At 35.7% G+C, this 24,823-nt stretch overlaps 7 protein-coding genes across 8 annotated transcripts; 3 read left to right on the forward strand and 4 right to left on the reverse strand.

Moving 5' to 3' along the window:
- Positions 1–498: 498 nt before the first annotated feature.
- On the forward strand, positions 499–2,140 carry LOC108574773. Its single transcript, XM_017937412.1, has 3 exons — positions 499–1,192; positions 1,475–2,004; positions 2,075–2,140. The coding sequence occupies exons 1-3, from the start codon at positions 499–501 to the stop codon at positions 2,138–2,140; spliced, it is 1,290 nt and encodes a 429-aa protein (XP_017792901.1).
- A 70-nt stretch (positions 2,141–2,210) lies between these two features.
- LOC108574809 (heat shock 70 kDa protein cognate 4) lies at positions 2,211–6,223 on the reverse strand. The gene is made up of 4 exons (XM_017937454.1): positions 6,106–6,223; positions 5,202–5,415; positions 3,013–4,257; positions 2,211–2,919 (listed from the first exon to the last, which is right to left on the reverse strand). The coding sequence occupies exons 2-4, from the start codon at positions 5,404–5,406 to the stop codon at positions 2,432–2,434; spliced, it is 1,938 nt and encodes a 645-aa protein (XP_017792943.1). The 5' UTR covers positions 5,407–5,415; positions 6,106–6,223; the 3' UTR covers positions 2,211–2,431.
- Positions 6,224–7,593: 1,370 nt separating this feature from the next.
- Positions 7,594–10,840, forward strand: LOC108574796 (DNA mismatch repair protein Mlh1). Its single transcript, XM_017937439.1, is given in 11 exon segments — positions 7,594–7,809; positions 7,885–7,948; positions 8,015–8,214; positions 8,289–8,517; positions 8,589–8,790; positions 8,862–9,305; positions 9,345–10,137; positions 10,216–10,279; positions 10,338–10,536; positions 10,610–10,699; positions 10,701–10,840. Coding segments are annotated over 11 exon segments (2,538 nt in total). The 5' UTR covers positions 7,594–7,696.
- A 339-nt stretch (positions 10,841–11,179) lies between these two features.
- Positions 11,180–12,609, reverse strand: LOC108574800 (grpE protein homolog 1, mitochondrial). The gene is made up of 4 exons (XM_017937444.1): positions 12,467–12,609; positions 11,674–12,094; positions 11,510–11,593; positions 11,180–11,433 (listed from the first exon to the last, which is right to left on the reverse strand). The coding sequence occupies exons 1-4, from the start codon at positions 12,553–12,555 to the stop codon at positions 11,326–11,328; spliced, it is 702 nt and encodes a 233-aa protein (XP_017792933.1). The 5' UTR covers positions 12,556–12,609; the 3' UTR covers positions 11,180–11,325.
- A 1,295-nt stretch (positions 12,610–13,904) lies between these two features.
- On the reverse strand, positions 13,905–19,351 carry LOC108574783 (putative pre-mRNA-splicing factor ATP-dependent RNA helicase PRP1). Of its 2 annotated transcripts, XM_017937422.1 has the most exons (15): positions 19,238–19,351; positions 19,011–19,115; positions 18,805–18,929; positions 18,617–18,741; positions 18,395–18,546; positions 18,084–18,330; positions 17,867–18,011; positions 16,530–16,885; positions 15,746–16,440; positions 15,422–15,652; positions 15,125–15,344; positions 14,848–14,970; positions 14,582–14,772; positions 14,339–14,501; positions 13,905–14,259 (listed from the first exon to the last, which is right to left on the reverse strand). In XM_017937422.1, exons 1-15 carry the CDS (start codon positions 19,349–19,351, stop codon positions 14,132–14,134), a joined length of 3,120 nt encoding a protein of 1,039 aa, XP_017792911.1. In that variant the 3' UTR covers positions 13,905–14,131. The 2 variants fall into 2 exon arrangements, with proteins under 2 accessions (XP_017792911.1, XP_017792912.1); XM_017937423.1 differs by lacking the exons at positions 17,867–18,011; positions 18,084–18,330; positions 18,395–18,546; ... (2 more) ...; positions 19,011–19,115; positions 19,238–19,351 and adding an exon at positions 17,466–17,574.
- Positions 19,352–20,063: 712 nt separating this feature from the next.
- Positions 20,064–22,310, forward strand: LOC108574807 (TNF receptor-associated factor 6-A-like). The gene is made up of 5 exons (XM_017937452.1): positions 20,064–20,151; positions 20,264–20,392; positions 20,461–20,682; positions 21,739–21,980; positions 22,056–22,310. The coding sequence occupies exons 1-5, from the start codon at positions 20,064–20,066 to the stop codon at positions 22,308–22,310; spliced, it is 936 nt and encodes a 311-aa protein (XP_017792941.1).
- A 229-nt stretch (positions 22,311–22,539) lies between these two features.
- On the reverse strand, positions 22,540–24,232 carry LOC108574808 (cardioactive peptide-like). The gene is made up of 4 exons (XM_017937453.1): positions 24,110–24,232; positions 23,113–23,190; positions 22,953–23,031; positions 22,540–22,781 (listed from the first exon to the last, which is right to left on the reverse strand). The coding sequence occupies exons 1-4, from the start codon at positions 24,113–24,115 to the stop codon at positions 22,540–22,542; spliced, it is 405 nt and encodes a 134-aa protein (XP_017792942.1). The 5' UTR covers positions 24,116–24,232.
- Between the last annotated feature and the right edge of the window lie 591 nt (positions 24,233–24,823).

The raw sequence follows: 24,823 nt of genomic DNA on the forward strand, positions 1-24,823 counted from the left end.
ATAATTTTTATTATTACGAGATAATTCAACTCGACCCGCCGCCTGATTTCTAACAAAAAAAATAATAAAAAAACAAGAAAAATCCAACCAAAGAGACAAACAGAAACGGTCGATGTTCAACGTTATCGTTTTATCCCATTTTAAATGTTTACTGTATAATAAAAATTGTAATATAGTCGTTGGGCAAATAAAGCTCGTTTTTCGATATATACAACATATCACAGGTACCTATCCGCAATCTCAACCACTTTCAATTCCATTAAAATAATGCCACGTATGAATTCTTCAAATCTTTCTTGAATTCTGTATGAAACACCCGCTGTTTATCACGTAGATCTCGAATCCGCTTAATGGATCTGATGCGAGCAACGAAATTATCCGAATTAAAAGCACCAGTGTTTCGCGTGATCTTTCGAGGAACGTTTCGTTTCACTTGGACGAAATTACAAAATTCGAAGGTTTCACTTGTATTTTGGAGAAATTTTTTTTTTTTTTAGAATGGAGGAGGAAATAAACGTTGAAATGGAGAATAATCCGGAGAATAAACCGGAGTATACGTTGCGTCCTATAATATACGTTTCCTGGTTACTCGGTGTCGGAGTCGCGAGACCGAAATGTTCTCCAAAATGGCTGACGATGGCCCTCCGCGTTCTCCACTTCGCCGTGAGCTCGGTGATCGTCGCGTTCAGCGCGATGGACTTCGCGAATTTCGGCAAACAGTTCACCAGCAAGCTGTTCGAGATCATGTACTGCATGAACGAAACTGTCTGCCACCTTGCCGCTTACTATTACGTCTATCACATGGTAAGACACTACGAGAAATGGCCGGAATTGATGAAAATGTTGGAATCTCTAGATAGAAACATCGGCAGAGAAACTTCCATCAACGATCGATGCGTGAAAATCAGGCAAATCTTCGCTGTTTCCATAGTTTCGCTGTTCGGTCCAGTTTCGTTAATCGTTCACGTTCTCTATTACTATTTCACCGATCCTGAACAAATTTTTGCTTCCGATCTACTCTTGTATTACACGATCGCGCAAACTTTGGTGAACAGTTTCGTGTTCGATATCGTGGTCTACGTGATCTGTCAGCGATTCAGAGCGATCAACGAGATCGTTGCACGGTTGGACGAGAAATTGGGAACGTACTGGACCACCTTGAAGATCAGAAGAATCAGAAGGCTGCACAATGGCATGTACTTACACACTCGACGCGAGAAATATTGACAAATTTCCTGCGCGCGTTAATTCGGAGCGAGTGACGCAAACGAGGGACACGTTGTATGGTTCTTTCTCTTCTAAAGATAGACGATGGAGGACGAAAGTTGAACGGACCTTTTCAATTGTGAAATTAATTTATTTCGAATTTTGTCGGAAGACCTTCGGAGAGAGAAGCATAAATTGTCTCTTTCTTGCGACTCGCTTCGTACGCTTTCTGTACTTCACGTTTGTGATCGATATGAACACTTTGCAGAATTATGCTCTATAGTAATGGCGGTGAACGATATCTACGGCGTAGATCTGTTATTATGCTCTACAAACGCTTTCATAATGGTGGTAGCGAAATTATTCAGGATCTACATGAGCGCAGCCGAGCACAAAAGCGGTTTCATATTTCTGAACAACGTGATCTGGATGATTTACGGGGGTCAATTCATAGTGATGTGTTGGGTGTGCACGCTGACCCATAGAGAAATAAATAAAATTGGTCTATATATCAGCGAGTTCGTTCTCAACACGCGGCACAACACGAAATTCACCAAGTTGGCGTACTTCCGGAATTTTCGCAACAAAGAACCGGAACCGTTAGAAATTTTCAACGGTCGCGGTGACAACGGTGTGTTGAATCTAAACGGTTTCGGTATGGAGAGCCTTCTGCGATCGAATTTCGAACGAGACTGCGTTAGAAACGAAATGAACGATTTTTCGTTGCAATTGCAACACCACAGAGTCATGTTCACCGCCTGTGATTTCTTCGAAATGGATAACTCTTTACTGACGAGAGTATGTAATACATACATATATATATATATATATGTGTGTGACACAATTTTCAACGTATATTTACTTTCAGTTTATCAGCGTTATCACCACGTACTTAATCATCCTCGTCCAATTTTACAAGCCAGAAGGTTTTTGAATGAGAAGATATCGAGGAATCGACTGATTACACGCTGAGGAAGAAATAAGTAATCACATGTGTGCTGTGTGTGGTTTCTCTTTTGTAATAAATTAATATATTACGAATTTAAATATTTTCTTACAGAAAATAAAGTTTGCGTTCTCACAAAAAATACATTTCGACGTGAGTACCAGTACAAACAAAGGTAGCGGGTATTCTCATTACTGTACAAAGCGTGTATACGAAATAAATAAAATGTGAAAGGAGAAAAGAAGTGTATTTGTTCAGTGCTATGGACGGTCAAATAGCTTAGTCTACTTCTTCGATAGTTGGTCCACCACCCGCTCCACCAGTGGGAGCACCGCCACCTGGGGCACCTGGGAATCCGCCAGGCGGTACACCTCCGCCGCTCTGATACAATTTCGTTACGATCGGATTGCAAACAGCTTCCAATTCTTTCTGTTTGTCGGAGAATTCTTCCTTTTCTGCCAGCTGGTTAGCGTCCAACCATGCGATCACCTCGTTACATTTATCGATAACCTTCTGTTTGTCAGATGCATCAACTTTATCCTTCACTTTGTCATCTTCCATGGTGCTCTTCATGTTGAAGCAATACGACTCCAATGCATTTTTGGCAGATATTCTCTCGCGTTGCTGTTCGTCTTCGTTTTTGTACCTCTCCGCCTCATTCACCATTCTCTCGATGTCCTCCTTTGACAATCGACCCTTGTCGTTGGTGATGGTGATCTTGTTTTCCTTTCCAGTTGACTTTTCAATGGCAGAGACGTTCAGAATACCTGAAATGATGTAAAAAGAATTGTCAGTAATTGATGAACATGTTTGAAGTTGTTACTGTAAGAATGATGAAGTATTGAAGTGTGTAAACGTACCATTAGCATCAATGTCGAATGTAACTTCAATCTGAGGAACACCCCTAGGTGCAGGAGGAATGCCAGTTAGCTCGAACTTGCCAAGGATATTGTTATCTTTGGTCAATGCTCTCTCTCCCTCGTATATTTGAATCAAGACACCAGGCTGATTATCTGAATAGGTGGTGAATGTCTGAGTTTGCTTGGTTGGTATTGTCGTGTTCCTCTTGATCAGAGTTGTCATCACTGATCCAGCTGTCTCTATACCCAGGGACAAGGGTGTAACATCAAGTAGCAACAAGTCTTGAACTTCTTCAGACTTGTCACCGTGCAGGATAGCTGCTTGTACAGCAGCTCCATAGGCAACAGCCTCATCAGGGTTGATAGATTTGTTTAGTTCTCTACCATTGAAGAAATCTTGCAATAGTTTTTGAATCTTTGGTATCCTGGTGGATCCACCGACTAGAACAATACTGTGGACTTGCGCCTTGTCCATCTTGGCATCCCTCAGAGCTTTCTCTACAGGTTCCAGTGTACCTCTGAACAGATCGGCGCATAATTCTTCGAATCTTGCTCGGGTGATCGACGTGTAGAAGTCAATGCCCTCGAACAACGAATCAATCTCTATGCTTGCCTGTGTCGACGAGCTCAGAGTTCTTTTCGCTCTTTCACATGCGGTTCTCAAACGCCTAAGGGCTCTCTTATTGGTGCTCAAGTCTTTCTTGTATTTCCTCTTGAACTCCTGAACGAAGTGGTTCACCATACGATTATCGAAGTCCTCTCCGCCGAGATGAGTGTCACCAGCTGTCGATTTCACTTCAAAGATGCCATCTTCAATGGTCAAAATCGACACGTCAAAGGTTCCACCACCCAAGTCGAAGATTAAGACATTCTTCTCTCCTGCAGTCTTCTTGTCCAAACCGTATGCAATGGCCGCAGCAGTTGGCTCGTTGATTATTCGCAATACGTTCAAGCCAGATATCACTCCGGCATCTTTCGTGGCCTGTCTTTGGGAATCGTTGAAATAAGCGGGAACGGTGATCACAGAATTGGTAACAGTCTTTCCTAAATACGCTTCAGCGGTTTCCTTCATCTTCGTGAGTACCATTGATGATACTTCTTCAGGGAAGAAGGTCTTAGCTTCCCCTTTGTAGTTAACCTGAATCTTTGGCTTGCCTCCGTCGCTCACCACGGTGAACGGCCAGTGTTTCATGTCACTCTGGACAGTTACATCGTCGAAGCGACGCCCGATCAACCTCTTTGCATCTGTTTCATTTAAAATTCAATTAGTATTCGTACGATATAAATCTATGAAAATGTATTCATAAGGACACGGAAGATTAATGGAATAATGGAAAAAGTAGGACGCATAATCACGTATCGTTTCTGTTAATGTCCTCTATTCTTCTTCGTAATGACTCTTCGTGATTCAAAATACCACTTTTGTTTTATAAGAATAATAATAAAACCAAGTTCACACGTTGTATAGTCGTGTAGAAGGAAAAAAAATATAGCAGAACGTCTCATGTGTAGATGATGGAAAAGTATAAAGTAACGAAGTTGCAGTCACGCGATGGTGCAGTGCGCAAAAGGAAATTTGGTATCGTGCCACTGTAACGATGAAACAGGGACGGGCGCAAGTCTGAATGAATACAACCACGGAGAATGGAGTTGAGCGAGATCAGTAACGAAATTCAACACGGCGGACGTACTACTTTACGCCTCCGTATGCAAATATTGATAAAACGGATCTCTTTCGTCAACGTACGCATATATACAAGATGGCTCCGTAAATCGATTTAATATTCTTAAATTTAATAACTTTCATTAGTCGATTAAATATTTCAAAAGTTTATTCAATTGCTAAACGGTAATACTTATGGGTCACCCGGTATATGTACGTTAGCATGCGCGAAATTTCGCGAAAGAAAATAGAGGAGATCGATATATGATGACCTGTTACGTAACGCATGCAACACGTAAATACATACAACACAAGAAATTCCAAGAACTATGCTTAAAAAGCAACTGGATAAATTATTTCTCGCAACGCTATATTCTTGTTTCAATAATCATTATATCGCTATATCGAGATATTATTATACCGTCGTATTGCTTCGATAAAATTCGTGTATGAAGTAAAAAGGCGTTAAGGAAACGATAAGATTGGAAGAGGATAATTTTTTTTTTTCAATTTTGGTATCACTTACCGAAAATGGTGTTGGTAGGATTCATCGCGACCTGATTTTTGGCCGCATCGCCGATCAATCTTTCGGTGTCCGTGAAGGCGACATAACTCGGTGTTGTACGGTTTCCTTGATCGTTAGCGATGATCTCGACCTTTCCATGCTGGAAAACACCCACGCAAGAATACGTGGTGCCTAAATCGATTCCTATTGCTGGAGCCTTCGCCATTTTTTATCACTGCGGAGGAAAATTACGGAATTAGTCAGAGGATGCGTCAACGAGGAGGAAAAAAAAAATATTTCTGTTCTTTCTATCGCATTGACTGATTTCTATTTGCAAAAATTCCTTATCTTATATTTAATTGTACTATCAATTTGTACAGTATGTTCGATATGGTACAACGCATTAATCATTTCGAATTATTTCGATAATTGTATTTACTTTTTGCTGATATTCAGATATTATCAATTTACCGTTCAATTTCATAATTGAAATTTGTGTGTGCAAAAATTCAATTCAATGGTAAGGCACAATAAAGAAACGTGTTCAGCGTACCAGATTTTTCTAGGTGTTTATCGCCTACAATTACGTGTAACTATTTATAAGCAATCGAAATCGCACAATTATGTCAATTCACACGGAGATAACACTGGTTAGCAAGTTTACGCGAAACCGAAAGACACCGCGCGACAAATATAGAATCCGACGTAAACCTCTTTGTACCCGTGGTCTAACGGTTATACTATCGCGAAACCATTTTCAAACGAAACAATCGAATTGTCATCGAAAGTATCGATACGTGACGCACTTCACCGTGACGTTTCTAACGTTAATCGTTTTCTATGTTCACGCAGTCGAATTGTCACGAAATGAATAAAACATATCGCGTTAAAGAGCACCTACATACATATGTTAAAATTCGCTTACCTTATGTTTCGTTTACTTCTTATATATCCCTCGCTATTGAATCGCAGTGTTATCACTTTGGTCACACGTTTGTGCAATGTTCACTCCTCGCTTGCGAAAATCTATCTGAGCGCGGCACGCGCTTGCCCGCCTTTAATACACTAAGTCTTGCGCTTCGAGAAGTTTCTATGCATGACCAATCACGGCAGCTTCGCGATACAAAGACGCGCTCCCATTGGCCCGATGTTCTCGTCGCATCCAGAACAAGGATAAATATATCGAAACGAAACGCAAACTTAACGAAAGAAAAAGAGAGAGTCGAGACAGGAGAAACACGGGAACATGCTGGAAGGTATTGCATTCAAGATCGCAGTTATAATTAGCACGTTAAATCTTTTCTTGTTTGTTCGAGACCTGAGTAGTTAAAATTATACACATTGATATCATCAGAGATATGAAAAGATGCAGATGATTTGTGTATAAATTTGAAGTTGCTACGCCCTACGCTTAAACATTTGTCTTTTATATTGACGATTCAAACATGCAATAAGAAAAGATCAATATGACAAACTTCTACTATCTTTGACAATATTAATCCTTTATGTTAGTTTTTGATTGATACTCAGAAGGCGAAATACCAAAGGTAAAAAAATTATATCGACGCAAAACGTACATTTAGTCACGCATAAGATGGGTTAGAATTTACTTTATTTTATCGATTTATATTGTACGATCAAATTATAGCTGAAATATTATATATGCTATAAATTATTGCTATCACATTCTATAATTTTCAAATAAAAAATTTGATTCAATTTTGTAGACGTAAATTTTGTAAAGTATGATTCCGTATGAATTGAAAACAGTTCAATAGTTGCTATAAAAATAATTTTGCACAAACTTTGTGATAATTTAGAACACATTTTGCTTCGAATATGCATTCCAATTTAAGAATAGCTTACTTTGTACCGGTAAATCGATATAACTGTTTTTATAGCTTACTATTACATCATGTGAAATTTACTATTACTAAACATATTAATATCAGTATATGTATACGATGCGATAGAAGAACAGTTTATATAAAAATAACTTTAGCTGGGTAGGGATATATTGTAGCTAATTCAAATCATACCTCGATGCCTAACGACCGACGAAAATCGATGTCAACTTTGGAACTTTCTGGATTCTTTGTGTTTCGTGAGAAATTTTCCATGACCTCTTGGTAATTTTATCGACAATACAATATAACGACATACCGCAGTGTATTATACACAATATCCACTTCTGCATCGTTTATTGAAAATGACAACACGCAATTGATGTATGTGTAATTTTAGATTCAAAAGTTTGGCGCGAAAGTAAAAGTTAAAGAACATATTTATATGATACAATGTATTCTTGCATTAAATAAAAACACTTATTACTTGAAATTGCAACTTTTATTAACATTTCTTTTCATTACATTAAAGTTCATTAATTTGCGACATACACATTATAACTACTGTAAACTATGGTGTAATCTACTGTGCACTATGGTGTAATCTACTGTAATATTTGGCTCCAATTTCCGGAGATTTCCATCAAAATTTTTTAAACAGCATCACCAAATATGAATGCACCGGGGAAAATTAAAAAATTGGAGGAAACTGTAGTAAATAGAATTGCAGCTGGCGAAATAATACAAAGATCGGCAAATGCATTGAAAGAGTTAATCGAAAACAGGTTAGACATTTAAAAGTACATAATTGTTACATGTATCTCTGTTGCACTATAAATTCAATACCACAAATGTTTCAGTCTTGATGCAAAAGCAACTAGTATACAGGTTATTGCTAAAGAAGGTGGATTAAAATTATTACAGGTATTTTCTTTAATTATTTAAATGAAAAAGTGATTGTTATAATTCAGTAGTTGACATTGATCTCAGATTCAAGACAATGGAACAGGAATCAGAAAGGAAGACATGGGAATTGTCTGTGAAAGATTTACAACTAGTAAATTACAAACATTTGAGGATCTTCAGTCAATAACAACCTATGGATTTCGTGGTGAAGCTTTGGCAAGCATTAGTCATGTATCACTTTTAACAATCACAACAAAAACTGTAAATGAAAAGTGTGCTTATAAGTATGTTTAATATATTTCAATTTTATGATAACTTAAAAGCTAAATATTTTCTAATAATTTATTTTCTACACTAGAGCCTCATATGTGGATAGTAAAATGAAGGCACCACCTAAATCATGTGCTGGAAATCAAGGCACTACTATACTCATTGAAAATTTGTTTTATAATATTGCAACAAGAAGAAAAGCTTTATCTAATACAGCTGAGGAATTTAGCAAAATTTCAGATGTTGTTACAAAATATGCTGTGCACAATCCTAAAGTGGGATTCAGTCTAAAAAAACATGGTGAAATAACACCTCAGGTATTCTTTTTATAAAAAAAGATTCTAAAATTATAAATTGTTATTTATAAATATCTCTTTTATATATTTAGGTCCGTACACCAGCTAATTCAACTAAAATGAGTAATACCAGAATACTTTATGGTAATCCTGTAGCTCGCGAATTATTAGAAGTGGAACTTACAGATAACACTTACAAATTTAAAATGCATGCTTTAGTAACAAATCCAAATTACAGTAACAAGAAAATGACGTTTCTCTTGTTCATTAATAACAGATTAGTAGAAAATTCCAGTAAGTTATAGAGTATTGAAGTCAACAATTCTTATGAGTAAAGCCGAGGTTTTATAAATATTTTATTTCAGTAATTCGAAAAATGTTGGAAGAACTTTATACTTTTTATCTTCCGAAAAAGTCTCACCCATGGTGTTACATATCTTTAGAAATTGATCCACAAAATGTTGATGTCAATGTACATCCAACAAAACACGAAGTTAAATTTCTTCACGAATTTTCTATCATTGAAAGAATGAGAGATGCCATAGACGAAAAACTATCTGCAAGTAATACCTCTAGAACATTTTACGTACAAGCGCGGTTACCGAAAGCAAACATCACTAAGGAAGTTTTGCAAGAAGTATTGCCAGAATATGAGAAAGATAACAATGATAAAACGAAAAAAATTCGTCCTCAAGAAATGATCAGGACTGATGCCACTGATCAAAAGTTAGACAAATTTAATTTTACTATTCATACAGCAATGAAATATGCTAGAAATGACAATAATGTTGAAACTAATGAATCAACAAGTAATGAAGTCAATGACAATGTGTCGGATGCGGAAATAGATACTAGAAAAACTGAAGATAGTAATATCAATGACAAAAAAGAATTAAATATAGAACAGTGTTCAACACCAGATATCGAGGATACAAGACAAAAAAATACACCAAAAGATGATGAAGTAATACAAGTAGCAGGGCCAAGTACTTCATGGAGTAATGTTCTAGATGATACAACTTCATCTACATTTGATTTAGTAGCAGCTGATGATTCCAATTTAGTTCCTCCTGTTCAAAGTGATAGTGAAGAAGAATGTGATCTAAATAGTTTGCAAGATATGTTCGGAACTCCATACGATGAAATTGATAAAAAAGTTGTAGACGATTCTAATAAAGAAAAGTGCATTGACGTTATCGCAGATAAAGCACGTAAACAAGTATACAAATGTTTCGGAAATATAAATACTGCAACAGAGAAGAAAGAAGGTAGTATATGTAAAGAAAATACGGAAGCAATTGAACCTTCTACAAGTAATAAACCTAAAGAAGTGCAAACTACAAATGCACAAACTTCAAGAGAAACTGATAACGATAAAAATAATGAAAAAGATGAAAAAAGTAGCGAAGAAAAAAGTGACACCGAAAGTACATACGATTTTAAATCCTATTCAATAAATAATTTTAGGAGAGAAGTGAAATTAACAAGTATTTTAAGATTACGTAAAGAAGTAGAAAACGAGTGTCACGAAGGCATGAAACAAATTTTATCGGAATTAACTTTCGTCGGCTGTATAGATTCATCTACTGCTTTGGTTCAAAGTGGCGTCAACTTGTATCTCTGTGATACAAAAAAATTAGCGTGAGCATTAATATATATTTTTCTGTAAAATATTCGTAATCCATGTAACATATTAAATTATTCGTGTTTTTTATTTAGAGAGGAGCTTTTTTATGAAATTATGCTTTACGATTTTGCAAATTATGGCGTCATCAAATTTTCTGTAAGTACATGAGTTAACAAAAGTATTATCATATATTATAATTTATACTAATTTTTAGGAGCCCATCCCTTTATATGATCTAGCTATGTTAGGATTAGGTACTGAAGAAGCTGGATGGACAGAGAATGATGGACCAAAAGATGAATTAGCTACAAGTGTTAAAGAACTATTATTGGAGAAGACAGAAATGTTAAGAGAATATTTTTCTATTGTTATAGATAAAAAGGGAAATTTAAAATCTCTACCAGTATTATTAGGTGAATATATTTTAATGAAATATCTATATTTAAACTAGAATACATTACGAAGCTTCTTTTCCCCTTTTTACAGAAAAATATTTCCCAAATGCAGGTGGTCTTCCTCTTTATGTGTTGCGTTTAGCTACTGAAGTAGAGTGGTCGGCAGAACAGCCATGTTTTCGACTGGAAGTATGTTACAGAACATGTTTTATATACTGCAATTAAAGAAAGCTTACTTCCTCCGAAACATTTTGCACATGATTCAACAATATTACAAATAGCCAACCTGCCTGACTTGTACAAAGTTTTTGAAAGATGTTAAGCCCTTACTAAGGTAAAATTAACTTGCCATAAAGAATAAGTATTTGACTAATAAATTTAATTATTTATAAACTTCGTATAAAAATTACATTCAGATCACAGGATGGTACTATTTATTATATTGTCTCCATGATGAAACAATTAAATGTTACTTTGTTGTAATTTTCTACTAGAATGTAATAAATATAAAATATGATGTAATAAAAGGAATGATTTGTCTAAATACATAGAAATCTATTTGCATCTATAAAAAAAAAAACAAGAGAATTCAAATGTTATATTACATTCTTTAAACTTAATATAATAAGTTCACTTTTCATAAAATTTGTATACTGTTCTTGCTTTCTATATCAGTTCTTTAACATTCATATTTGGTTTGTGTTTTACATTTCAATTTCAAGTGTAATATTTATGTGCCAATATTTTCTTCAGCAGTTCCTTTACTGGGATTGCATATAATCCCATTTAAATTAACATAATCATTAATTATCCTTTGGCAACACCAACCAATGCTGGTCTTACTACCCGTTCATGTAATTTGTATCCCAGTTTTGAGACAACTACAATTGTTCCTGGTTCTTTACCTTCAACTTCCTATATAATAATATGTTCTTGGTTAGAGTTACAGTTATAAAATATAGTTTATGTAAATAAAATATGGTAATCTCACCTGTTGAAATAGTGCTTCATGTTGATTGGGATCAAATTTTTCATCCAGTGGATTTAATGATATTAAACCATGTTTCTTAAACACCTACACAAAAATGTTTCAAAGTAATTTGATAGTATATGTTATTGTATGAAAATATAGTTGAACCATGTTTTCCTATTTACTTTATGTAATTGTGCCTCTGTCATACTTAAACCCTCATACAATGTCTTTAAATGCGGATTTTTTTCTGTGAGTTCATCCTTGGGTACACTCTCTGTAGCTTTACCCAAGATATCTGCTACTTCTAACAGATCTTTACAGAAACCTTGAATTCCAAACATTTTTGCATCTTCAATTTGTTTCATTAGTCTAACTCTAAGATTTTCTCCATCAGCAAGTGCTCTTTTGTACTTGTCTTCTAATTGATTTTTATCACTTTTCAAATCTGTTAATTCCTTATTAAGAAGTTCAATATCTAGTTTTAATTTTTTTTCATTTTCTGTAGATTCTAATATTTGTGATTCTCCACTTTCTGATTTCTTCTCTTCTGTTATTGTGCTATATTCTTGTCTTTGCCAAGATGCAAATGATGGTTGAGCTAACCTTTATATCAACAAAGAAATTTTATACAGATTATTGTTTTCTTTTTTTACGAAAGTACTATAAAACAAACTGCTACTAATCTTTTTCTCATTCGTTTATTCAAATACTATTAGTTATACAACATTCTTGGAATCTTTTACTATTAATATAATCAAGTAACTACATAAGGTTTCATTTAAATCTTATACAAATTTAAAAAATATGACAATTTTTATTAGATATATTACAATTTTATTAGAAAAACCGCAAAGATAATATAATAAATTAGTACACAAGCATCTTTTAACAATCTAACCTCTATGTATTGCAATTCACGTTCAATGAATTGCACATGTTTAACAATATAACAAACTATGAAACATAAAATCTTACCTAAATAAAATATTTTTATTTATATTGTGCAAACTATCAATCGCAACTCGAGTAAATCTCGTTGCAACTGGTACCACGAACGATGCCATAGCTCTTCTAATTTCATGAAAACCAGTAAAATGATGAAACACTACGATCCTCGTGCTTTCTCAGTGGTTCTCAAACATTTCTTGCAACAGGAGGAGAACCGCGATAAGAAACAATCCATTAAATATATAATAGTGTGAAACTATCTTTTTGATATATTACGTAAAGCATGATGTAACATTTTTAATTTATACTCATTAACAGTTATTACAATTGAATTATATTTTCAATATTTTATTGGAATGAAGTGGTACAATACAATGAAAACTGTTCGCGATCGTAAATCTTGTGATTCTATATGTTCTCTTAATACCTGCGTATCCTTTATTTACAAAAACCGAAACTAGCATTCGTTTTGTTAAAACAATCAATGGATTTTAAACAGTGAGATTATATGTTCATTAGGAAAATCAATTTTGTAGCGTGATAATATTCCCAACTACTTAGAAATTTTCAATTCTAAAATAAGCTAAAAAATTCAATGATACTTCTTGAAAGCATGCGGTGTTCTAGATCAGATATCATCGGAAATTTGTTATTCGGATATTAATTAAGCTTAATCATTTATACTCTTGTAGAGATGACTCGTAACACTGTCAAATTAATTTCTTACAGCGACAGTGGTTTGTAATTTCTATTATGCTAGTATTCATAAATAAGAATAATTTGATTTTTTGAAACTTATCATATAGTTTTCTATAAAATATCTTTCATATTACAATTTACGGTTTTATTTCGATTTCTTTATAATTGCTTCTTTCAATATTGGAGATATCTTTCCTCATGTAATAAACTTTTTGTGAAAAATTATGGCAAATACAACTGTGTTGATTGTAAACAAAAGAAAACATTGCGTAATACGATATAAGTTATTTGCACATTGCAGTTATAATAAATATATAATGCTCCCGAATGTGTATACTTGCAAAATGTGAAATATGTAACACGTAAAACGGTACTACTTAATTTTAAGAAAAAACAGCAAACAGATGTAATTTGTGTTGAAGGTTATGTAAAGTCATTGCCCTTCGATTATCCATAGCAAGCATTGTATACATCTTATCTGGCATACTTGTTCAACATTTAATACAAAAATTAATCTATTTTTATCTAGTATTACATTTCAAGTGTGCAAACGTCGACCAACAAATTCTACTGGTAAAATTACTTAGTCACTAAATTCTTCTTTAATGTACATAAATAAATCATTTATCAACCAACTATGCCTTCCGCGTGCCTTCTAGTAGATGAAAGGTCAATTTTCATTTGTTTGATGTTAGGATAAAACGAGGTCTACAAACATTTACAATTTTCGGCACACGAGCCTAAAAAAATGTACAAGTTATTAAAGCTTGTACAAAATTATAAATGTTCTTTAAAATTTGTCTTTTTGTTTACATGTTTTTAAGTGAAAATACAGAGTAGAGAACTACCCATACGGCCGTCTCGCAACGTTTAGTAAGTGTTTTGGCTTTATGTTTGAAAGAACCGTGTGTCTGACGTATTGCCGAAAATAGATCGACCACACATTATCAATCGTTTGACACCATTTTTGAAGATAGCTAATATATATAGAGGTTAGAACCCTTCTTGATATTGTTTTGAGTCTAACTTCGCTTGGATCACTTCCAATTGTCTCTTTGCTTCACATTGTGGAAAATTTTGTAAATCATAATATTGTGGTGCTATTTTTAATAGCCAATCAGCTATAAAAAAAAAAAAAAATTAACGTTAGAACACAAATAAGTAATCGTTATGTTATTTAACAACAAAATCATAACATACGTTTAATATCAGTAACTGTCCTGATGTAGTTCTTTGTCGTAAGCACAAACTCGTTGTAAATTACCCATTCGGGTTTATGATCCAAACAACTGCTTGGATGAAGCTGTACAATTTGATTATCTTTGATCGTCAAATAATGACCAGTCCTTTCTAAATGTGCGACCTAACACACATAAAGAAGAAAATTAGTATTGCAATCAAAATGATTCTTTATTCGTGAAAATTACCTTCAATCATATTTACCTGCATGAAGAATCCATCCACGAGCGCTTTCCTAATATTGATATAATAATCTTTTGATGTGAAATCTGTCGAGGTACGTTTTAAACAAAATCTATCCATTATTCTACTTAGTTGTTGCCTAACGTTGTCGCCGCTTTTTAGAGATCGGTAATTGACGAAATTATCGTAACACCACTGTGGATCTTCGAAACCTTTAACGACGAACAACAAATATTAAAATTGCACTTTGATAACAAATTTAATAGAACCCTTGAAAAGGTACTTACTTTGTTTGAAAGCGTGGTACACGTTCAATAACGTCAAGTGATCTCCGTCGATATGTGCAAATCGCATTTTAGCATCGTCCGCAGCCTTCTTTGATTCATTTGGCCTCACAAAACACTGTGGGACTAATACAATATCAATCATCAATTTAAAACCACGGTACCTTACCATGATCCTGACTTAGTAACTTTCGTTTTTATCGTATTAAAATTACTTTATACGCAAAACATACGTGAATCTAATAGTGCCGCGAAAAAAATATTCTTACTGATACTTTACCTGACAACATGGCAGTAATGCTAAGTATCTCATTACTGCAGTTGTGATCGCGTGATGAAATAAGCATTTTCGCCAACTGAGGATCTAACGGGAATTCTGCCATCACAGCACCCAAATCAGTGAGGTTTCCGTCGTCATCTAAGGCCGCCAAATAATTCAGAAGTTCCAAAGCTCTCATAAGAGTTTCGGGTGCAGGTGGATCCATAAAGTCGAAATGTACCTATAGAAAAGGAATAAATTTTATATTTTACAAACAAAAATGGTAATTGAAATATTTTAATTAAGAACGTAAAATACCAAGTCATCAATGCCAAGTTTCTTTAGTTGCAATACAACACTGCCAAGATTTGATCTTAAAATTTCAGGATAAGTATTATCCTGCATCTCATTTTTATATGCTTTCTCTGTGTATAGTCTGAAACATTTTCCGGGTCTTGTACGACCGGCTCTACCAGCTCTTTGCTGAGCAGATGCTTTACTAATAGGCGATACAAGGAGAGATTCTACACGAATTCGAGGATTATATACCTGTTCAAAAATACAATTGCAATTAAGAAAAGCAGTTACATGATCAAAAAACATACAGTAAAAAAAAAAAGGGGGATAGAAATGTGCCATTACCTTTTGTTTTGCAAACCCTGGATCTATCACAAATACGACACCGTCGATGGTTAACGATGTTTCGGCAATATTAGTTGAAACTACTACTTTCCTACCAATAGCGCCATTTGGTTTTGTGGGAGGTGCCGGATCGAAGATTTTTTGTTGAAGATTGGGGGGCAATGTGGAATACAGTGGTATACACTTAAGTTCACCTACTTCTGGACCTAAGTTATCCATTTCTCTTTTGATTCTTTTACAAGCTTCTTCAATTTCTTCTTGACCAGTTAAGAAAAGAAGCAGATCTCCTGCCACTTCTTCACACATGTGAATTTGAATAACAGTTCTGATAGCAGCCTCTAAGTAATCTCTTTCAGGTTCAGGTGTATAAAAAATCTCAACAGGATGAGTTCTGCCAGGTACATTCATTAAAGGTGCATTATCAAAATACTGTTGGAATTTTCCAGCATCTAATGTTGCACTCATAATCACAAGTTTCAAATCTGGTCTCTGTTTAATCACTTCTTTTAACACACCCATAAGCAAATCTGTGGCTAAAGTTCTTTCATGAGCTTCATCTAACAGTATCACTTGATAGGCATCAAGCATAGGGTCTGACATTCCTTCACGAAGAAGCATACCATCAGTCATGTATTTTAATACAGTTTTTGGAGAACTGCAATCTTCAAAACGGATACTGTATCCTACTTCTTCACCTGATTGAAACAATTGTACACAAAACATACAAATGTGGTTTAATTTATTTATTTAAAAAAAAGCACATAATAGAAATGATAATACATACCTAATGCAACGTCCATTTCTTCTGAAACTCTTTGTGCAACAGACATAGCTGCTACTCTCCTTGGTTGTGTGCAAGCAACACCCTTGGTGCCTATACACCTTGAATATTCTACACACCATTGTGGAATTTGTGTAGTCTTGCCTGACCCTGTTTCTCCAACAAGCACAATACATTGATGCTGTGCTAATAACCTCATAAAATCAGCACGATATTCAAATACAGGCAAGGTTATTCTTTTTTTATAAAATTCATGATATCTTGGTGTATAAGGCAAACCGTTATAAGGGTTTAATTGAACTTGATTTTTTGGAACCGTAGAAGGTACAGTTGTGCTATTAGATGTGGTTGGGCCATCTCTGTGAAACAACAGGTGAGTCATCGAATATGTGGTTATTAAAACAGTTCATTTCATCACTTAAAAATTACTTTAATTATAGTATTAAAACAATGCATTCATTATAGTAACATAAAATAACGAAAGTTGAGAACACTTGATTGGTTATGAAAACCAATTAAATAAAAAACAAATGATATTCCAATTCGTAAAAAATATCCGTTATATATGTTCACAATTGACTATTACGTATGGTCTTTCGTCGTTTTTTTAAATTATAAAAGTTTTTTCGGAAATATCAACGTATAACATGCTCGTACAAAAAGAAATTCAGTTGAGAACCTTTACAGATGAGTTGACCAAACAAGTCAACAGCAACAGACAGGATCTTTTTTACAAATTTAAAGGATTACATTGAAAAAGTCCTTTCGATTACGTTATTGCTCGATTAATCTTATGTATTTACATGGACCGTATCGCGGTAGTAAAATTTGTTCAAGGAGATGCGCGATAGAATTGAAAAAACTTTTAACAGTGCACATGGCAAAATATTTTAACGTATTTTTCAACTTTTACAATTGGAAAAGTATTGAAACACTCACGCCTTCCGTTTAATATACGGATCCATAACCTCGATCCTCCGTTTTGACATAATTCTTGTCCCTCCGCAGGCAAGCAAAGCAAAATCTGTTTGCGAACTTCCACACAAGGCGTCACAAAATGGCAAACTAACAGGCTAAAGCTTCCTGTAATCGTGTTCATGAAAATCAACGAGAGATGGAGCTACAAATACTAAAAAATAACTATGGCGATACGTTGCATAAAAAATACATTTCTCACGCGGGTCATTTGAAATTTGGGTAAAAGCAAAAAAATTTCACGTGTTAACAAGAAATAAAAAGACGTATGATAGAAAAGATATTTATTTTTCAGTATATTACAATTAGAAAAAATATAATTGGAATAAGCTAGTCATTAAATAGCTATATTCCTAACAATATACAATGCTTCATTATCGCATCCAAAAAGTAACGTTGATCTATCAATATCAATACTGTTTATTGGTTTATGCATAGCACTACAAAGCGACATTACATTAACTTTACCGTTTGTACCAATTGTATTTAACCAATGCGTGTTTGTAGGGTCTAAAAGAATAATACTTGATTAGTATAGAATTACATGGAATTAAAACAAATTTATTTGCAATTGAACCACACCTAAACTTAATTTCGAATGTTGAGCGTTATTCCAATGCCATAATTCGCCACTGGCTGAACAAGTAAATAGATTTTCTGGTCTATCAGGATGGAAAAGGATTTCACTGACAGATTTAGCATGAGCATTTAGTTGAGACATTGGATACGTATTGTGCCTCAAGTCCCATACTGTTAAGCTACCATCACCTCCTCCAGCCACAACTATATGCCTTTGAGTTGGATGATGAGCAATACTTGTAGCTTCTGTCTGTAAAAAATTCCATTTATTTTGGAGTATAGAAAATTCATTAGAAATAACAAATGCACCATACTTTTGTCTGGTCAGAGAGCATAAATGTTGTAGCAGGAATATCTTGATCGTTTCTTAAATCCCAGACTTTCATATGTCCCCTCAAATTTCCTGTCAGTATCTCATTGTGCCTCAAGAAATCAATACAATATATAGAACAGCTATCAGCTTGATCTAGAAAGTAAATTGAGCTATTTACAAAATCAGCGTGCAAAATGGAAAAGAAATAAAAATTTAAAACTACCAATAACTCTAACTGGTTTCTTCTGCCCAGCAGTTAAAAGATTAATTCTTCCATCTTCTCCTACTGAAACTATATCTTGTTCGAATGTGGAAAGCCCGGTGCAAGATGCATAATCAGTTGTTTTACTATAAAAAATAAAAGAAGAAACTGATACAATAAATAAAAGAACCTTAATATACAGTACTTACTCAAATTTATGTATAAATTCCCACGACATGTGTTCTTTGAATTGAGAGTAAGGATTTTCATGGATCTGTAATAATCTAACAGTGCCTATAGACGTAGACACCACGAAGAAATCCCTCGAAATAAACTGTAACATTGATAGAAAGTAAGAAAAAAAAGAACCGGTAAAAAGAATTAACAAATGTACGTTTTATCGAATAAATAAAACCTTTATCTCAGTCACGTCTCCAAGTATCGCGTATGATGAAACAACTGCTGGATACGATTCCCCGTCATCGTTCATTTGAAATGTCCAATGAGTCACTTTATTCACCTAGAGTATAACAATAATTCTGATACTGTAATACGGTTAACAGGTTTTAATACAATAGAGTCGTCCATAATCGATGTGTACACGAGGATATGATAGGTTAAGTCCACCGAAGATAACCTTACCGGATCGTCCCAGCTACCGGTTATAAAATTAGTAGCCTCCTCGAAATCCTCGTGTTTCCATCTAATTTTAGAGACTTTTTCCGACACGAACGTCCCTTGCACATTTTCGCTCATTTTTGTTACGATCCACGGTTCAATTTAAAGTAAAAACGACGAAAAGCAAAATCAGCGTCTTTCTGCACGCGCGTTTACACACGACTGTCAAAAAGACCGCCAAACGCGCTGGACAGTTCTTTCGAAAATAAATATACGTAGAATATGTTTACACTCTCCTTTGAGAAATATCTACGGAAACATTTTCTCCGAACGTTTCGTTCGTTTCAGAAACGATTGAGAAAGAATCGTTTTATTTCGTTCGAAGAATCGATCGTTGAAAAATAAAAAAATACGAATGATATATAAAAATTCTTACGTCTAAAGTTATTTACGGAAGAAAATTTGTCACATGTATCGCACGATTGTCGCGTACACCTTAAACAGCGTGATTTACCGAAGGAGAAACGACTTCTATAGGGAAGTAAGTGATGAATTTAAAAGGGGTAGGGATTCACCTATATTTTATAATTCAAAGGAGACACGGAGGACAGTTACGTGGCGATCAGGTCATCGGCTAGATCTATATCTTGCCTGAAACTTAAATTATTTCGAACGAAGCGGCTTATCACGAAAGTTTCAACAACTCCGACGCGATAAAATAGCTGGAAACGCTATTAAAAGTCTATTTATACGTTCGCCGGAAATCGAAACGTCCTTCTTTTCTATTTCTTTTCTCTCGTTCAAACAGACGTGATTTCGCGTGATCTTAGAACAAAGATCGCTCATCGACATGTCATCGACAGTTTTATTGTTCTTGTTATTCAATACGCTCTACTTAACTTGGTGTGATGCAAGCGACGCGAACCTCTCCGATCATTGTAAGTATCATTAATCGAGCAATAGGTGTGAAAGTCGTTTTTTTCATCGACGAATAAAATACAAGAAGAAAAGCTAGAGAAATGTTGAAAAAAAAATTGCAAAAAATCTCAGATAGGAACGAAACGATCGACGAAGAAGTCACAGAGACGCAGCACGCAACTTGTAAAATCGCCACAGAAGAATTGGTCGCGAGTGCACGTGCCAGCGTCACGAGAGTACTTACAGGAGCTTGCAACGCGAGTAAGAAAGAATTTTTCTGATGACTTTAAAATTGTCCGCGATGTACAAGTCACTGTATAATGCTTCAGAAATGCTCGACGAAAAGCTGCAAGCTCTGGCGAGAAATTTGACCAGAGAACTGGTAGAAATCAGGACGTTGTTGTATACTGTGCTGGAGAAGAAGAGGGACTCGCGCAAAGTGGGGAAGATCTACGATGATCGCAAGGAGATGAAAACGAGTTTGTCGTATCCTAGACAAGATGAGATCGATAATTTCAATTATACCATTCAGCATGTTTCGTCGACAAACGGTTCGTATATTTTATTCAGGGGAAGGATTAAATGGTGATACAGTGGAACCTCCGTCTTCGCGGAGATAGGTTTCTAGATCTTCCGGGGATTCCCGAAATCGCGAGTAGTAGCCAAGGCTGTATATTTGTATTTAAAAATTAACTAATTTATCAGGCGTAATTGAAATGTAAATATTAATTTTCAAAATGTGGAAATTCAAATAAGAATATTAAATTTTAAAGGTATAAAAATTGAAATACAAAAAGTAAATTTTAAAAGTATGAAAATTGAAATGTAAAAACGAAAGTATGAAAATTGAAATGTAAAAATGAAAGTATGAAAATTAAATTTTAAAAGCGTAAAGATTGAAATATGAAAATTAAATTTCGAAATGTAAAAATTAAAATATAGAAATTAAGGAACAGTAACCGATAATATGTGCAATAAAACAACAGTTGCCTGATAACGATACAATGCCCGTGATAAGATGAATCGAAGCGAACGATCGAAGGATCATCCGCTTCGTGTGACGAATGAAAAAATTTCAAAATTTAACGATCTTCCACAGAATCTTTTCGTACCGCGGTCGATCGCCCGAAATCGCGGAAACGAAGATTTCTCTGTGCATACCAGTAATCTTAACCTCTTCAGGGACACCGACACGTACACTACCGGCCGAAAGTTTGGAATCACCTGCCAATTTATATTAACATTGAATTTGCTACCAATTCTTTACTGATTTGAAATTGATGTCGCGGATATCAATAGTACTTTAGATAAAAAATTCGTTAAAAAATTATTATAAATGTTAACTTTCTGGGGGAATTTTTGTGCAACTTGCAATGCACAGTGATTCCAAACATTTGGCCGGTAGCGTAGGTGTACCTTCAGATTTTCCGAAAGTTCCAATATTTGCGATAGAGAAAATATGAAAAAGACAATCTCCCGAAATTTCCAAAAATCTCCTAAGGAACGTAGCTTAATTCCTATCGATTTAACGTGTAACTACATAAAAAATTAGATCAATATTTTCCAACTTTAAAAAAATCATCCCTGAAGAGGTTAATACGCTCCAGGTTCCACCAGCAGCTTCTTTTATTACTGGCGAATAAAACGTTTCGACGAGAAGCTGACCAGTTGGAGAAACGGATATTCCGAGCGCAGCTCGACGTTTTACGTAGGCCACAATGGTTACGCGATGCATCTAAAAGTTACACCACGTTTCTCCTACGGTATAGTTCTCGTAGACGCTGGATTGACTCGAGGTCGACACGATTCCATCCTCGAGTGGCCATTTCGTCACAAGATTCACCTCTCGGTAAGAAAAGTCTCCTTTCTTCTCTCCCACGTTTCTCTTCACCTAACCGTTTAAAATCGATCATCGACCAACCAGGTGCTGGATCACTCGTTCGAAGCGTCGCGGCAAGATCGGCTATCGAGAATGTGGGATCCCACGAGAACACTATGCCCGGCCTATTTTTGGGGCCGTCCAAAATTATCCGGAGAACCGGACAATCCAGAATGTGTCGGATTGAGCGTATCGCTGCAAGATTTTTTCACCAAGCAGCCATTTTCCATCGATACGACGAAGAACTCGAGGTATCTCTGGAACGGTGCTCTCACCGTTAAACTAACAGTTTATCTATAATAAAAACGAGACAAATCTCGTTGCAAAATGATCGTACGAAAATGTTTCTCTCTTTAATCAACTTTATTTGAGATCCATTTGATGTACAAATAACGACACGGAAGAAAAGTATCTATAACTGTGAATCGATCGAATTTGTATCCTCTATCATTCGAATAAATTTCACGTGTGAAACGAACTAAATTAACTCCTCGATATCCCACTCTTCGCCGGTAGCTTTCATGTTGAATCAATCCAGAGACGTCAACGGCATCTCGTACCTCTTCTGATTTCCTATTTTACCGGACATGTACACCTGAGGGACCTCGGACGATTGGTACTCGTTCATGTCGACGGTGCTTCGACCACATGCGGTCTGAGCTGCGTTCAACAGAGCCTTGTACAGAGAAACTGGTATACGGATGCTGTCGCTGGATTTCAACTCCTGGAGATCCGTCAGATACTCGGAGAAACTCCTTTTCCTTCCGCATCCTGCGAGAAACGTCGAGTAAACTAATAATACTTTCCAATGTTTTCGAGTAAACTCGCAATACTTTCGAATGTTTTCGAGTAAACTCGTAATATTTTCGAATATTTTCGAGTAAACTCATTCGCTGAAAATTTGCAATTTTGTACTAATTAATAGACGTCCGTATTTTTTACCAGTGAACGCGTTGCAGAATGGTCTTTTCATTCTCAAAGATCTGTCCACGTTGAAGGCGTCCAGTAATTGTTGGTCGATCTAGAATTTTTTTTACCAAAGAAGCAAATTATTAGAAAATTTAGTAATCAGCAGATCTTCTTCTTTCCGAGATTAATTTACCTTGTTCAAAGGTTTCTCCGATTGTCCCGCGTTAATTAAGCACATGACCACGAGAACGCAGCAAACATAGTAGATAGCCTAGAGTTTGAAAAAGAAAGAGGAATATGTATTTCTCGTTCGATAACGTAGAAATCTGAATTTTTTCTCCTCGTTAGATAGAGAGTTCGTTAACGGAACGCTAATGATAATTCGGAAAATCCGCAACGAAATGTCGACTAATTACAGCCGTAATTTATAATAAGCACGGTCTTGTTATATAAGTAGATCACATGTGAACCTTTCAAACATGTTAACTGTTGTAATCTGCTTACAACTTTAATCAGGTTTGTACTGCGGTTAATTAATGTCCAACGATAACTGATAGGTCGATCGTACCTTCGGGCGTCGTTATCGTCCGTCATCGCACACAGAGTGAATAAAGATTTTCTTTTTTCTGTTGAAACGCGGTGTAAGTTCACGATAGACGACGATCTACTAACGCGATTGCAGCAGATTTCATTACATTTTAATAAAGCCCCCGGTCAGATACTTTTAATATCCTTTCCACCGGAGTTTGTCGCCGCGGCAAAGAAGAAGGGAGAAAAGAGGGAGCCTCCGATAAGCAATTTCGAATGCAATTATATCGTTAATCGAGAAGGAAGATTGAAAAACGACGCCGCCCTTTAAGAACCTGTCAGAGGATAACAGAGCTCGTTATTGCGAGGCGTCACCAACTCGATATCCCTAACAATCGTACCTTGTAACAAAGTACACGCACACAGTTCCATTGAAAAACGACAAACGTGAGAGGAAATGAGAAATTCCTGTTAACACAACAATATCTAAAATATCAAACATATTCGTGCAAAGAAATGTCCTTACAAATTGTCACACAACTGTGTCAAATGTCTCACGAGGACAGAAGAAAATGTGAATTTATTTTACTAAGCAAGAAATATGCGCGAAACTATCTTCTGTCGAGTTCGAGTAAGGAAGAGATACAGGTGAGAGAAGTTACCTTCATGTTGGATTTTCGCACGCTGAAGAGCAGCTTCCTCGAGAAACGTCCAAAGATGAACTCGAAGGAGCACTTGGTCTCGACTTGTCGAATGTCCCGAGTACGGTTTCTCTTGCGCCCAAGGGGTTGGTGATCGCGTAAGAAGTGAAGTTCGCCTGTGAGGGTTGAAATCGCGCGGCAGCTCTTCAAATACCATCCCCACTTCGGTGTCCTCCGAGGGCGTGAATTCATGCGCCCTAAGAACGCATGACCGTTCATAATAGTCCCTGGTACGGTACATTTAATGTTCTTTATGCCGAACGCAGTTAGTCTTACATATATTCCGCAGCTCGGACGGCTGTTAACATGCGTGAGAGATTATGCTGTCTCTCGTCTTAGTCCGTTGTAATCATCCAAGCATTCAGCGTTCAAGGATGAATTCACTTCTGAGTTCACTCGCGATGAAGTGTCTAAACGTGAGAAGGAAATGTAACGAAAATTTTAAGGATGAGCTTTTGTCTATACTTTGACACGGAATGACTTTCTTTTGCACGAGTTTTTCGTATGAATCTCTAGGGGGTGTAAGTTGTTTAACGGTTCCTCCTCGCTACCTGCGGAGTTGTCCTTGTATACGGGACCAAAGAGGTATGAGAATATGCAAACAGGGTAAAAATGGGGAAAGATTGAAACATTGTACGATGACGAAGTTGGAGGAGATTACGAAAGGCTGACCGA

The sequence above is a fragment of the Habropoda laboriosa genome, unplaced genomic scaffold (assembly GCF_001263275.1).
Source record: "Habropoda laboriosa isolate 0110345459 unplaced genomic scaffold, ASM126327v1 scaffold257, whole genome shotgun sequence".
NCBI lineage: Eukaryota > Metazoa > Arthropoda > Insecta > Hymenoptera > Apidae > Habropoda > Habropoda laboriosa.

Bases quoted from the DNA above. Each gene is read 5' to 3' on its own strand.
- LOC108574773 (XM_017937412.1), top strand. From the start codon at position 499: ATGGAGGAGGAAATAAACGTTGAAATGGAGAATAATCCGGAGAATAAA. The intron at 1,193-1,474 runs GCATGTACTTAC...AACACTTTGCAG, and splicing joins AATCAGAAGGCTGCACAATG to AATTATGCTCTATAGTAATG. The intron at 2,005-2,074 runs GTATGTAATACA...ATTTACTTTCAG, and splicing joins ATAACTCTTTACTGACGAGA to TTTATCAGCGTTATCACCAC.
- LOC108574809 (XM_017937454.1), bottom strand. From the start codon at position 5,406: ATGGCGAAGGCTCCAGCAATAGGAATCGATTTAGGCACCACGTATTCT. The intron at 4,258-5,201 runs GTAAGTGATACC...TAAATGAAACAG, and splicing joins TCCTACCAACACCATTTTCG to ATGCAAAGAGGTTGATCGGG. The intron at 2,920-3,012 runs GTACGTTTACAC...ACATCATTTCAG, and splicing joins ATTCGACATTGATGCTAATG to GTATTCTGAACGTCTCTGCC.
- LOC108574800 (XM_017937444.1), bottom strand. From the start codon at position 12,555: ATGGCATCGTTCGTGGTACCAGTTGCAACGAGATTTACTCGAGTTGCG. The intron at 12,095-12,466 runs GTAAGATTTTAT...GTTGATATAAAG, and splicing joins AATAAAAATATTTTATTTAG to GTTAGCTCAACCATCATTTG. The intron at 11,594-11,673 runs GTAAATAGGAAA...ATTTTTGTGTAG, and splicing joins CAGAGGCACAATTACATAAA to GTGTTTAAGAAACATGGTTT.
- LOC108574783 (XM_017937422.1), bottom strand. From the start codon at position 19,351: ATGAGCGAAAATGTGCAAGGGACGTTCGTGTCGGAAAAAGTCTCTAAA. The intron at 18,930-19,010 runs GTTTTATTTATT...TCAATGTTACAG, and splicing joins GAGACGTGACTGAGATAAAG to TTTATTTCGAGGGATTTCTT. The intron at 18,331-18,394 runs GTATGGTGCATT...AATTTTTTACAG, and splicing joins TGCTCTCTGACCAGACAAAA to ACAGAAGCTACAAGTATTGC.
- LOC108574807 (XM_017937452.1), top strand. From the start codon at position 20,064: ATGTCATCGACAGTTTTATTGTTCTTGTTATTCAATACGCTCTACTTA. The intron at 20,393-20,460 runs GTAAGAAAGAAT...ATAATGCTTCAG, and splicing joins TACAGGAGCTTGCAACGCGA to AAATGCTCGACGAAAAGCTG. The intron at 20,683-21,738 runs GTTCGTATATTT...AATACGCTCCAG, and splicing joins GCATGTTTCGTCGACAAACG to GTTCCACCAGCAGCTTCTTT.
- LOC108574808 (XM_017937453.1), bottom strand. The intron at 23,032-23,112 runs GTAAATTAATCT...AAAAAATTCTAG, and splicing joins CGGAGAAACCTTTGAACAAG to ATCGACCAACAATTACTGGA. The intron at 22,782-22,952 runs GTAAAAAATACG...CGTTTCTCGCAG, and splicing joins ATTCTGCAACGCGTTCACTG to GATGCGGAAGGAAAAGGAGT.